Source organism: Arachis ipaensis, chromosome B2 (genome assembly GCF_059453495.1).
Source record: "Arachis ipaensis isolate K30076 ecotype BB chromosome B2, ASM5945349v1, whole genome shotgun sequence".
NCBI classification, from domain to species: Eukaryota; Viridiplantae; Streptophyta; class Magnoliopsida; order Fabales; family Fabaceae; genus Arachis; species Arachis ipaensis.
In genome coordinates this window covers 101,713,735-101,728,234 of record NC_142437.1, presented here as the reverse complement: position 1 = coordinate 101,728,234, position 14,500 = coordinate 101,713,735, and the positions used below count along the sequence as shown (strand labels likewise).

The 14,500-nt window shown below is 32.5% G+C and overlaps 1 protein-coding gene across 1 annotated transcript; it reads right to left on the bottom strand.

Annotated features, from left to right (window-relative positions):
- Positions 1-5,719: 5,719 nt before the first annotated feature.
- LOC107625585 (mitochondrial dicarboxylate/tricarboxylate transporter DTC) lies at positions 5,720-8,855 on the bottom strand. Its single transcript, XM_016328262.2, has 6 exons — positions 8,576-8,855; positions 8,413-8,499; positions 8,091-8,152; positions 7,567-7,925; positions 6,629-6,843; positions 5,720-6,062 (listed from the first exon to the last, which is right to left on the bottom strand). The coding sequence occupies exons 1-6, from the start codon at positions 8,669-8,671 to the stop codon at positions 5,982-5,984; spliced, it is 900 nt and encodes a 299-aa protein (XP_016183748.1). The 5' UTR covers positions 8,672-8,855; the 3' UTR covers positions 5,720-5,981.
- Positions 8,856-14,500: the final 5,645 nt, after the last annotated feature.

Here is a 14,500-nt window from a genome sequence, read left to right as displayed (position 1 = left end):
CCTCTCACAAAACTGTTATTTGATAATGAATTAATTTATTTGGTATGAGATATGGAAGCAAGTTCGAACTTTCCCATATCCTTCTCAGAATACAGAATTGTTTGGTTGGCTTATGTTGTCTTTAAAAAGGCAACCTCAAAGTCTTCTCCTCAGCATGAATACTAAGTTTCTTGCTATAAATTATGAGTTTTAATTTCTCAGTGTGTTCTATTATCTAAATGAATCGATTAAGAATATTAGGTGTAGAAAGCTCTAATGAAAGAAAAATGAGTATTCTAAATCTTAAATATATTTTTAAGAAAGATCTAAATTTTTCACTCATATTATTATTTTCAATCATGCTAATTGTATATAAAAAATTAGCTACTAAATTATATTCTCAAATAAATAACTAAATAAGCATTTTTTCAAAGTAAACATAGAATAAAAAAGCAATAAAAAAGTAAGAAAAAAAAGAGAAGTAATTTTAAATATAAAGATGCGCGTTTTATATTTATTCTTGTCTATTTCTCTCATGTTTTATTTTTCATTACTTTTTTATATTTGTCAAATTTCAATTGTGAATTATAATCATGCTAGTGTTTTTGTCCGTAATAACATTATAAAAATATAAATTTTTTAAAGTTACGTCGGTTTTGTCATAACATTACAAATTATAACATAAAAAATTAATAGAATCAAACTACTTTTACAAACGATTATAGGAGACGAAAATCTCTATTGGCTAAACAAATCAGGATCTCTACAGATAAAAAGGATTAAATAATAAGTTTTTTAGTTAATATTTTTATGTGAAAGAATTTATTTTTTTACTAATAATTAATTTTAATATTCATTATTCAAATTTTGAAATAATTTAATATGTATATTTTTATATTTAATTAGGTGTTAATTTTGCTGTACAAATAAAAATAATTAATTTTCATGCTTCTTTTTTAAAAATAATATTTTTTCTCTCCATATATATAATTAGATATTCATATAAAAATTCATATTGATAGTTATAAATTTATTCAAAATCAATTTTTTTGAAATAATTAAGAGCTTGTTTAGATGAATTTCTAAGAAAATACCTTTTTTCGAGTTATCTTTTTTTTAAAGATCTTATGAAAAAGTAAAAGTAATTTCATGTTTAGGTATCTCATGCAAAAAGATTTTTTTATTTATCAATTATGTTTGGATATAACAATATAAAAATACTTTTCTGTTTATTTATTACATAATTGGATATATATATAAAACTACTTTACACTGAGAGTGCATCAAAATTAAATTCTACGTTTAAAATAAAATCTTTCTTTCAAAATTAACAAACCTTCTCTCCTTTATCTTTTTCCATCTCTCTATATTTTTATTCTATAAAAAATAAATTTAATAAAATAATATAATTCAAAAAAAATCATAAAATTATAAAGAATACATTAAATTTATAATTAAATATAATTAAAAATATCCCATAATATTATTCATATAAAAAAAGATATTATTATTATTATTATTATTATTATTAGTATTATTATATGCATACGTTTTAATTTTTTATTTAGTTTTAAATTTTTACCGCTTATTTTTTTAATTTATATTTTTATTTTTTTTCTTCAAATATTTATTACATATAATTTGAAAAGAATACTAATGTTGTGATTAATAATTAAAATTACAATTCAATTGTTTTAAAAAAATTAGTTTATTTTGAGCTAATTTTATAACTATAAATATAATTTTTTTTACACTAATGTCTTTTTTTTTTTTTTATAACTTTTAAAACCCAGTAACTCACTGACTCCCGAGAAGGGAAGTGAGAGTAGTCCAAACACAAGAAGAGCTAAGCTTACACAGGAAACAATCAATAAAAAATAAACTACTACCAGGACATAAAAACTATAAATACAAGATAACCAAAATGTAAGTAAGAAAAACCCCCTTCCAGTTCCATCACCTCAACCTCTATATAAGCATCCCTTGTGACATAGATGATCAACAAACCAGCAGAGCATCACGTTAGATCATCCAACTTGTCCTCCATCCAAAGGTTTGCATAGAACTGCACATCCATGATGCACTTATCATAGGTTCCTTCCTTCTTCCTAAAGATTCTGGAGTTACGCTCCATCTATATCGCCCAAATAGCTGCAAAAAAACAGACCATCCATTCTCGTTTGCACACTTTGTTAATAGGCTGATCCATCCAGCAATGGAAGCAATCCTTAGGCGCTTGTGGCCAAACCCGAGCTACATTCCAATTTCTGAGAATTGGACTCCATATGCCCCAAGACCACTCGCAAGCAAAGAAAATATGGTGCACCGATTCTTTATTTGTACCGCAAAGAATGCATAACGCCTCATCCTCAGACAACATCTATCCATTGTATTTAACCTTCCCAAAATAATGAACAATGTAAGAAGCTCCACCCTTGGAGGAACAAGCCCGATCCACAGTTTCGATGAAAAGTTGTTCATATTTAGTTCAAGATGCCTACACCGGTAATTATGTATCACACTTAGGAAGGAATTTACCAAGTACTCATTCAGCTTATCATGTTTCCAAACCAGTGAATCAACTTCGTCAGCTTTTATAACTACTTTAGAAAGCACTTGAATCATAGCACCGATCCTCCATCTCCTAATTCCGCATCTCTCTCCGCTAAGACAAGCTCCAAACCCAACAATATCCGTCCCACACCCCACACTCACTGACCATGCAGTCCGCACTACTTGAGACTCGGTACAGCCGCGGGAACACCTCCCTCAACCTGCCTTCTTTGAGCCAAAGATGTTGCCAAATATTCGTTTTAGTGCCATCTTCAACCACAAGCTGCATCCCATCTTCAAATATCTCCCCCAATCTTCTTTCCCTCTCCTTTAGACCTCCAATAATCCCCACACGCTCCATAATCCTTGCTTATCTGTCCCTCTAATCTCAAGTCTTGTTTGAGATTATTGCATGAACAAATTACTCGCTTCCATAAAGGACGTCCTTCTTTGTCAAACCACCACCACCATTTGAACAAAAACCACATCCCACTCCCAACTCTCCTAAATTTTTCAGTCATTGCTCTACCTCCCAACTAACAGTTGCTAAGCCCCTACCTCCCTCTGCATTACTCTAAAGAAATCTTGATTAAAGAAAAGTAATTTTTTTTGGCACAGACTTTGGCATCTTAAAAATACTTAAGTATTACATTGGTAAACTATTTAAAACTGATTTAATCAACACTAGTTTACCCTTCCACCCCTTCAATCTCTCCTCTATCTTCCTAATCACCGGATCCCAAGTATGAATTCGCTTGAAGTTAGCACCTAGAGGAATCGAACACCTAAGTATTTAATAGGCAAGCTTGCTTCCTTACACCTTATGATACTGCATGCCTTCCTAACCTCCTCCAATCCCCCATTCAAACCAATAAGAATAGATTTATCATAGTTAATTTTTAGGCCCGGCAAAAACTCAAAGCCAGGTAAAAATCTCCTATTATAGACAGTATTCTCATCGCAAGGACAAAATAGAATTGTATTGTCTGCAAATTATAGGTGAGACAATTCTACTTTGTTTTTACCCACTTCAAGAGACTTTAATAGACCTTTTTTACCCAACCTTGCAAGCATTTTATTCAGTACTTTCCCAACAAGTACAAAGAGAAAAGGGGATATCGGATCAGCTTGGCGTAGACTCCGCTGCGAATCAAAAGACTTTGCCACCGTTACGTTGATGATTATGGACATTGACGCTGTTGTGAGACACAACTGATGAACCCAATGTGGCCATTTACTCCCAAAACCCATACCATGAAGCACCTTGTCAATAAAATCCCATCTGACTCTGTCGTACGTCTTCTGAAAGTCCAATTTGATCAACCAAGCTTTTTTTTTAGACCTTTTCAGTCAATGAATCGTCTTGTATGTTATTAGAGTTCCATCATAAATTCGTCTTCGTATATCTCACTCACTAACCTCGGCATTAGTGGTTGTAACCTCCTAGTCATTATCTTTAAAATTTTAGAAAAAATGGACAAAAATATTCGATTACACTTCAATCATTTAATGAATCACGCGTGCACATTATTTATACATTCCGACGGACACATTTACCCTTCCGATCATCGGCGTGTGGCGGCGTTAAATGATCGAAGTGTAATTGTATCCAGCATGTAAACTTTCAGATGTATTTTTGTCCTTTTTTCCTAAACAAAATAAACACTAAAAATATTGTGTCCACTAGAATGTATAAATAATATGCACGCATGACTCATTAAATGATTGAAGTATAATTGTGTTTAACGTGCAAATTTTTAGATGTATTTTTATCTCATCTTCCTACTTTTTATAAGCATCCAACTATGCTTATAGGCTGGTAGTCCTTACGATCATTCGAACCACCCTCCTTGTGGGCGAGCGTAACCCATGTCAAGTTGGCTTTTTTAGAAAGACCACAATCGGAAAAAAATTTCTTTCACTAACTTGCAAAAAATCCAGCCCAGTTACTTTCCAAAGTTTCCTAATAAACTTGAAGTTATATCTGTCCGGACCGGCTGCTCGGCTTGCCTCACAATTCCACACTGCATCTTTAATTTCTTCAATGGTTAGGATAGGCTCAATCTATTTTGCTAAAAAATATATCTTTAAAAATATTACTAAAATTCAATTTTAAAGATATAATCTCTCATCGCATCTTTAGAAAAAATATTATTTTTAAATAACAAACATTAAAATTAATTATTTTTATTTGTACAGCAGACTTAATATTTAACCAAATATAAAAGTATATATATTAGACTCAATCTGTTTTGCTAAAAAGTATATCTTTAAAAATATTATTAAAACTCAATTTTAAAGATATAATCTCTCACTGCATCTCTAGAAAAAATATAATTATATTTTTATATACATAAAAAAATATTATTTTTAAATAATAAACATTAAAATTAATTATTTTTATTTGTACAACAGACTTAATATTTAACCAAATATAAAAGTATATATTAAATTTTTATAAATTTTAAAATAGTTATTAGATAAATATTGAACTCTTTCACATGAAAATAATAATTAAAACGCTTATTAATTTGATTTTTTTTATCTAAGATTATAATCTTTTTATAAAAGTAGTTTAATTTTATAAATATATTGTGCTATACTTTATAATGTCAGGATAAAATCAACGTAATTTTAAAATATTTATATTTCTATAATGTTACAGACAAAATTACTAATTTAGTATATATAATAACAATAATAATATAAAGAAAATTTATTATGTATATAAAATTTGATTTTTGTTAAATACCCCAAAAATTTTCAATACTTTGAAAAGTATTTAATAAAAAAAATTGTTTGTCATCATCCTTCGCGTTTTGTCTCCACCTATTATTATCATTAGATCCAATCACGTATTAAGAGAACATTTCAGTACGCAAAATATTAGAGAGTCATTAAAATATATTATTTTTTGTCATCATTTAATTATTAATGTTTAAAAATATGGGATAAAATACATTATTAGATTATTAGACTAAAAAAACTACATTAAAAAAATTGAATTAATAACTAAATAATAATTAAAAATAATAAATTCTGATCCCTAGTGTTTTTTTTTTTTTAGTATTAGTATGATTTTGTTACGTTAACAATTATAAAGAATAATTGGTAAAGGAATAAATTCATTTTCATGTTAAACAGAAAATACTTCAAATAATGTCATTACGGCCTATCATGTATCATGTTTGTTTACTCGTAAAAAAACTTAGTTCCAAATAGAGCTAAGTATTTCTAGTAAGTAATTATGATTCACAAAGTCACTACATGAATTGGTTTATAATCTTGGTTGTTGAACTATTAGCATCAGGTGTGAGTGCACACCATCAAAATAAGGTTGGAATTGGAAGTCAATCAATTAGGATCAGAGCTCCTTGAGCAAATTATCAAATGCTAAAAATGCATGAACTCAGCATTAACTAACAACCACCTCAAACTCAAGCGTCGCTTCAACGAGCTTTTATTGTAATCTTTTTTTCACTGATTGATGCATCCAAACGACGAAGCTGTTTCGTGATAAACCATGAAATCTGGATAATCGGACAATAAACTATTAGTTATCACTACAATAAGAATTTAACTTTAATCCAATGCACTTTATCTAATAATAAAACTGATGAGCTACTAAAACTGGCCAACTGTGCATCAGGCTACCTTAAATCATGAACGAAAATGACGATATACAATATGAAATAAATAATGAACACACCTAATGTTTTAGGGGGAATAAAAGTATAATCTTCCCTCTCTGTAAATTTAACACGAAGATCTGCCTACAATAATCGTCCCCCATTTTAAAAAATCAAAACAGCCCATCTAAAGATCAAAGTATTAAGAACCTTATTAGCCATTTCATCTTCGTCCGAACATCCATATTCTAAATTTGAGAAGAAAATTAAAGAAAATAAAACTAATACAAAAATACAGAAAACTAAGATTTTAAACCCCTTCAATACCTTACCATAGAAAGCACCTAAAATTGAACTTTGAGAAAATCTTTGAAGTTAAAAAGAAAATAAATAAAAACTAACAAGCTACCCACGGCAAAATAATTAAAATAATCAGTGCAGAGTGGACATAAGATAAAAAGCAGTACCATCGTCAGAGCAGCAACTCTGAAATAATAGAAACGGAACCCGGAGTAAAACATAGGAAGTCCTCCTGTCTTCAAGGTTTTGCGAACACAATCAAAACTACCAGTATAAGGATATTTTCCATAAGCATCAGGTTGCATAGTCTGAAGTTGGGTCTTGACATAGTCAAATGGCAAACTTAAAGCGCATCCGATGAAAGAAGAAATGGCACAGGCACCTATATAAAGAAAATAGTGATATAGTAGCAAAGAAATTACAATAATTGATGTACTAACTTCTTATGAGATATATGACAACTCAGTTCTCAACCATACCTAGATAGAGAGGTGGACTCAAGTTACACTTATCTAATAACAAATGGAGTGTAACCAACACTGTCAATCCAACAGTGTCTAACATAACTCAGAGCAAAAAGAGTTGGGATAGATATTTGGCATTTCAAAAGAGAATTTTTCACATGCCTACTGCTGCTTATGACAAAAGGGCAAAATTTTACCAAAGTTCCATGTAATATCACATAGCTGTTTAAGCCAAACACATTATATCCTGTTGGATGTGAATTTATCAAAAAGAGAAAAAAATTTGTTGGGACTGATTTGTCCGCTGAGGATATTATGCGAATGTTTACCCTAAGATAAAATTTCTCTTTATATGAGCATAGGTTTATCATTTCAGTTCAATACAGTCAAAGTTGGCTTGTGTTATCTTGGTCCTAGTTATTAAACCTAGAATTGTTCTGCATAATGCCCCTCTAAATATTGTACGATTTTTGTTTTCTTTTGATTTCACTGTCATGATATGAAATGACAGTCCACAAAACTAATGCCACCAATATGTTAAAATAAAATGAGTAACACCATTTTAACTACTCAAGAGTCTTGTTGAGAGAAATAGCATTAGTCAAATAAAATTATTCAACGCCAATAAAATTTTTACTTACCGATCATACTAGTGGTGTATCCAAAACCAAGGGAATCCTTCAAGTACCTAAAACTCGGAGGGTAACCAGACAAACACCCTGTAGTTAGTGCATACTGTTTTGCTATTTCTGGCACAGAACCTCTCCAAAGCACCCGAACCCCTTCATCTGCAACAATACGATGAAGCGCATTGAAGACATTCGTGTAATTTCGGCGCTTAGAGGTAGGAAAAGTTGCATCAGCCTGCATACGAATTTCTGCCAACTGTGTTGGGATACTAAAAGCCCATCCCATTGTTAGAGCAGTTGAGTTAACCATAATTTTCTGGCCAAGTGACAAGGGTTTGCGATTATCCTCGGTTACTGTAGTTGCTATGACTCTAGAAAGCAATTAAAAATCACTGTGATAAAGAACACGGTGCAATTCCATCATAAACATACAAGTAGTGAGACCAAGGGGATAGAAAGCAACTAATGGAAAATTCTAAAGGAATCACACACAGAGGTTATATAAGTGTCGTGTATTAAGAATGACGAAAACTCACGAATATGATCCAGCTTGAACAGCTTTATGCAGAGGCAGCCTAAGTAGTGCAGCAGATAGACCCTACGTTAAGAATCAAGTTAGAAACTGGTGTGAGAGATGATACTGTATATGTATAACCAAAAGAAAAATGTTAAAGTAGGCTCAATGTGATTATTTTCAATAATAATAAGAAATGAACGATTAAAAGTTTGACCAAAATGAGCAACAACTAGAAGAAACACTTAATAATAGTAATAATATAACACACATGTTCAAATGCAGATTGGGAACTGCATCACATTCGAATAAAAATGATTGTGATGAAAAGAAATGAGAAATACCCTATAAAAGGCGGCATAACCCCCCTCTGTTTTGAGAATGTTGGATGCGATCTGCGCACCTGATCCTTGACCTAGTTGCATCCTCACCTACACCATAATCAGAGGATCATACATTAAATCAACCCAAAAAAAGAAGAAAGGCAGAAGGAATTCAGATTAGAACCTTGATAATATCCATGGGTTGAAGAAGGGAAACGCTGAGCATGTTGAGGCCGATTTTAACAGGGTCCATATTCTTTCTCTTCTTCTCATTTCCCATTGATGAGCGTTCGAGGTAGTACTGAGAGAGTTCAGAGGAGTAACGGATCAATGGAGAAAAAGAACAACTACTACTCTCTCTGAACTGAACTGAACTTGGAAGTTAGAACTAGAACGGAAAGAGTGTGTGTATTGTCTAATGTCTATTGTACCCCTTTCCAACACGCCGTTGGGATGCCCCTTAGATACTAGTAATTAATGAAGTATATTACTTATAGAAAATTTTTATACAAAATAAAAATATAAATAAATTTTAATTTTGTAAACTTTTTATATATTTAAAAAAAAAGTTTTTGATATACTGTTACATAAAATACATGTGTATTTAATTAGATAACATCATGTCAACATAAGTAGTTCCTTTTCATATTAACTGTGTAAATAATAATCTAAAAAAAATAGATATGCTTGAACGAATATATAAAACGTTTTATATTGTTAATATATCAAAATTAAAATTTTTATTAAATTTAAAATGCTAAATTTTTTGTATTCCCTTGATTAATGTCCTTAGGACACTTTTAGTTAAATTTATCGTTTTCATTATTTTAGAATATACAAAAATATATTTATTCTTAAAATATACAAGGGTAAAAAGATAGGGGTGTTCGTGGTACGGATGAATTCAGTTTTAATAGAAGAAAAAACTACTATTTCTACTCACAAAGATTTAGAATGATGATAAAATTATTTATAAAAAAAAACTAATATTATACCCATAAAAAATTATTTTTGAACAAAAGTATTCATTTTTTTTCACACTCTGCCTCCACCATCGTCTATCACTAACATTAACAGTTTAACACTATCAACCTTTTTTTTTCACCAACAATTTTCATTAAAAGAAATCAGAAATTTTGTTTTTCGATCCAATTGTATCAAATTTAATTGAATTAATTTGGTTTGATTTTTTTAGACTACGAACCAAATCATTAAATTAGTTTGGTTCAATCTATTAATATATAATAAGAGAAAGGTAATGAGGTCTCCATGATCGACAAGTGAAGCTTTCCATGTCCGACACGTGGAGTTGTGTGTGATTGACAAGTGTTTGCTCTCAAAATTGGGCACCTAGCAATTTTCAAAGCAAGGAAGTATCATACAATAATAAATACAAAATGTTGATTTTGTTTCCTAATGTCCACGAAAGAAAAAAAGAGTTCATATACGAACAAATAAAAATATCGAGCATTTTTTTTGTCATTATACTAGGCACACACCCACGCACCCACACTTTGAGGTTTTATCAAACCTCATCCCAGTTTCAGTTGGGGTTCGAACTTGGTGCAACTTGATTAAGAGGCAATATGATTATCACCTAGTCTAGGCCTCCGCTGTAAAATATCGAGCATTGAATAGCATGGCCTGCCTTTGGATGGGCTTTTGGGAATGAATGATAAAGCACAGGCAAAGCATAAGTCCAAAAGAAGCATGGGCATTTGCTGGGACTTGAATGGGCATGCTAGAATAAGTCATTTCGATCCTTAGAAAGGAGCAAGTCAGTTAATGAAGGCTCGCTCATCTCTTTTTGTTGATTCTCGCTAAAGGATCGGGTACTTTGATTGGTATTAAAGTAGTGTTCTATCCCTTTGATCAAGTAACCTATTAACTTAACACCAACAAAAAAAACTTTTTATAATATAAAAAAGAGATTTTTGTCCTTCAGATAAATGGATAAATTGAGTCAATAATGTCTAGTAGATAATACACACTAGATGATAATTATTCCAAGGACAAATATAGCCAAATGGCTTTGTGTTGACTCCCCATTTGCCTATCCTTTTGAGTTTGAATCTATGAGAAAGAAAGATCCTTCTTAGGTTCGTTAGTTGGAGAAAAATACAGTATAGTTGAAACATATGATTTCATTGAAGATGTTAATGCAAACAAACTTGCATGGAGTTTCAAAGTTTATGCTATTAGGATTTGGGAGGTCCTAACAGATTCAACTTGAAGGATCTTAATTCCATTAAAATGGTTCTTCAAGGTAGAAGGTAAGCACATACAAACTAATGACTACCAGTTATCAATATATTTTGGTTATGAATATTTTGATTATATTGTGCATTTTTAATAATGTGCAGGGTGGTAGGATTCAAGCTTCCATTCCAAAATCCGTGGTGAAAAAGTGGAGGGGATTCATTATTGAGTTTCAGATGTACACTATGAACAAGTTTATTGTAATTAAAGAAAACAATCCTATGAAGAGAGTCCCACTAGGGATATGGGTCCTTACTTTTTCACATAGGACTAGGGTTGATCATGTTGTGAATCCAAATTTTCTACTTGAGCTTTTTCGCTTTAGGACGATTCCATGGCTCATCAATCCTGAAAGCTTGGTCGACAATGTTCTTTTTGGTAAGTTAACTTAATATAGTTAATGATATTCATGCTATATGCAAGTCATTTTGTTTTAGCATTCTTTAGTTTTTTTATGGTGTCTTTATGGTTTATAGATCTCATTGGCGAGATTGTTGGGAAGGAAGATCCAAGATATTTAATCACTAATAAAGGAAAAGAGACAAGATGTTTGGCATTTGTGTCACTGTTAGTGGGTCTCCAATCTCAAGTGGATCCCATACAACCTTTAAAATAAAAATAAAATATAGAAAGAAAGAAAGTGGCTTTTAAGCCACAAGGGAGGGAGAATGAGAGCAAGGCTCTCTCTTTTTTGAAATAGAAACAAAAAGAAACCGTGAGGGAGAGAGAGGAGAGTTTCGGCATCAAAGGAGAAGAAGAAATTGGGGCAAAAGGGCAAGCCATTTTTTATTCAATTGAACTGATAAACTTGCTCCATTTCTTATGAAATTTTAGTATGTTATTCCTGGTGTAGAGATCGATGAACATTAAGATATAACTTGCTAGTTGTATTGCCTTCTCTTTTGCCTTATTTGAGATACCCACTTTGTGGAGAGTTTATGTTGATTCCGTCAGTTTTGATGATGTATTTTGTTGATTGTTGATATGCCTTAGAGCCACTAAGAAGACTATTTGTGTACCCATTATTTAGATAATGGAAGATTTTACTGGACTAGGTCCCTTAGATCTTTTGTCCCTCTTTTAGGGGTTTTTTCACGTTAAAATTTTGGTGTCTGATTATTTAATTTCTGTCAATATATTTACTGCTTGGAGTATCTTTGGTATTATCTATTTAATTGCACAGGTTTTGAAAAAGTTATTTTTGGTGCTTCCGCTGTTAGACAGGTTCTTGTTTTGAACATTTGTTGAGTTTTTCCCAACAAAGTGATATCTAGAGCTTTGGTTGTTTATCTCTGTGCTGATTAAATGGAGAAAAATACTCATGGATCGAATATGGTCAAATTGAATTCCCAAAATTATTCAATTTGAAAGACGCTCATGGAAGATATGTTGTATAGCAAGGACTTGTATGATTCTGTGCAAGGGGATAAATCCAAAGGTACTAAATCCGATGTTGAATGGAAGAATTTGAATCGGAAGGCATATGGTCTGATTAGGGGATGGCTTGATCTTAGCGTGTATCTACATGTTGACACTGAAATGAATACCGAGAAGATGTGGAATAAATTGAAGGAGTTATATGAGAGGAAGAATTTGCAAAATAAAGCATTCTTGATTAGGAAACTTGTCAATATGAAGTATATTGAAGGTAAATCAATACCGGAGCACTTAGGCATTTTTCAGAAGATGGTGAACCAACTGACAAATAATGAAATTACTTTAAATGATGAGTTGCAAGCCTTGTTGTTGTTGAGCTCTTTGCCTGATAGTTGAGAAGTTCTGGTTGTGAAACTGACTAACTCAGCTCCAAATGGAAAGTTGACGTTAGCAATGGTTAAAGAGAGCATGTTGAATGAAGAAGCCAGAAGAAAAGCACGAGGTTTGACTAATGTCTCCTCCCAGTCAGAAGCACTTGTTTCAGAGTCACGGGAGAGAAGTCAAAGTAGAAAATCTCACAGTTTCGACAAGTCAGAGAGTCAAAGCAAGTCAAGAGGAAAGTACAAGCCAAGAAAGGAGTTCATTTGTCACCATTGTGGCAAGTCGGGGGCATATCAAGAGGTATTGTAGGTTCTTGGAAAGAAAACAATCAAAGGAAAGAAACGAAGACAAAGGTAAAGATAGTGATAAAGAAATTGCTGCTATTGTTTATGAAGATGTTTTTACCACATATGATGAAAATTATGTGAATTTTTTTTGTGATGATTCCATTTGGATTATGGACTTTGGTGCCTCATGTCATGTCACTCTGAGGCGTGAATTTTTTACTTCTTATACTGTTGGAAATTTTGGCAAAATCAAATTGGGAGATAAAGGAGTGTGTGATATTATTGGTGTGGATGATTTGTGGCTTGAAACCAACATGGGATGCAAGTTGCAGTTGAAGAATGTTAGGCATGCGCCAGATATGCAGTTCAATCTTATTTCAGTGAAGGCATTAGATCAAGAGGGGTATTACACTTCCTTTGGTAGTGGAAAATGCAAGATTACCAAAGGGGCTCTCATTGTTGCTAAAGAAGACAATAGTCTCACTAATCTCTATCGGTTGCAAGCAAAGTTGTGCAAAGAAGAGGTGAATGTAGCTAATGATTCCTCTTCTGATTTGTGGCATATACGTCTTGGTCACTTAAGCGAGAAAGGACTAAGCGTCTTAGCCAAGAAGCACTCACTTCCAGTGAAAGGTACAACTTTAAATACTTGTACTCATTATTTTGTTAGAAAGCATGCTAGAGTATCATTTCATAATTTTGGACCTCATAGGAGATCACATATTCTAGATTTAGTTCACACTGATGTTTGCACTATGGATGCTAAGACACTAAGTGGTGCATCATATTTTGTTACTTTTATTGATGATTATTCTCGAAAAGTGTGGGCTTTTGTTTTGAAATCTAGAGACCATGTGCTCGGTATCTTCAAACACTTTCATGCAAGTGTTGAAAGAGAAATAGGAAGGAAATTGAAATGTGTTCAAGCAGATAATGGTGGTGAATACAAGGGTCCGTTTGAAGAGTATTGTAAAGGACATGGGATCAAGCTTGAGAAGACATTTCCTAAGACTCCTCAACATAATGGAGTTGCAAAGAGAATGAATCGCACTATCAATGATAGAGTCATGTGTATGCTCTCTCATGCAAAGTTGCCTAAATCCTTTTGGGGTGAAGCGATGAGGACTGCAGTAGATTTGATCAACCTTTCTCCTTCAGTTCCACTAAATGGTGATGTTCCAGAGAAAGTTTGGAGAGGGAAAGATGTCTCCTATAGTCACTTGAGAGTGTTTGGCTGCAGAGCTTTTATTCATATTCCAAGAGATGAAAGGTCCAAATTGGATGGAAAGTCAAAGCAGTGTATCTTCATGGGTTATGGTCACGAAGACTTTGGTTACATATTATAGGATTCGGTGAGCAACAAAGATAATTAGAAGCCGAGATGTGAATTTTCTTGAAGACCAAACTACTGAAGATCTTGAGAAGACAGATAAGCCAACAATAACTGTTAGACGTTCTGCTGATGATGAACCTGGTCCTTCCACTAGACCTCTTATTGATGGGGGAGATGTACAAGTTGTTAATGATGATGATGATTTGCATGATGAACCTACACCTCAACCTGAGGTGCCAGATGCAGAAGTTCTACCAGATGTTGAAGTTCCACCTGAACAACCAGTTGAGCCTGAATTGAGAAGATCTACTAGAGAGCGCCATCATTCTCAGAAATACTCTCCTCATGAGTATGTGATGAACACTGATACTGGGGAGCCAGAGAGCTACTAGAAAGCTATGTGTGATGAGCATAAGGAAGATTGGTTGAAGGCCATACAAGAAGAAATGAAATCTTTACATGAGAATCATAC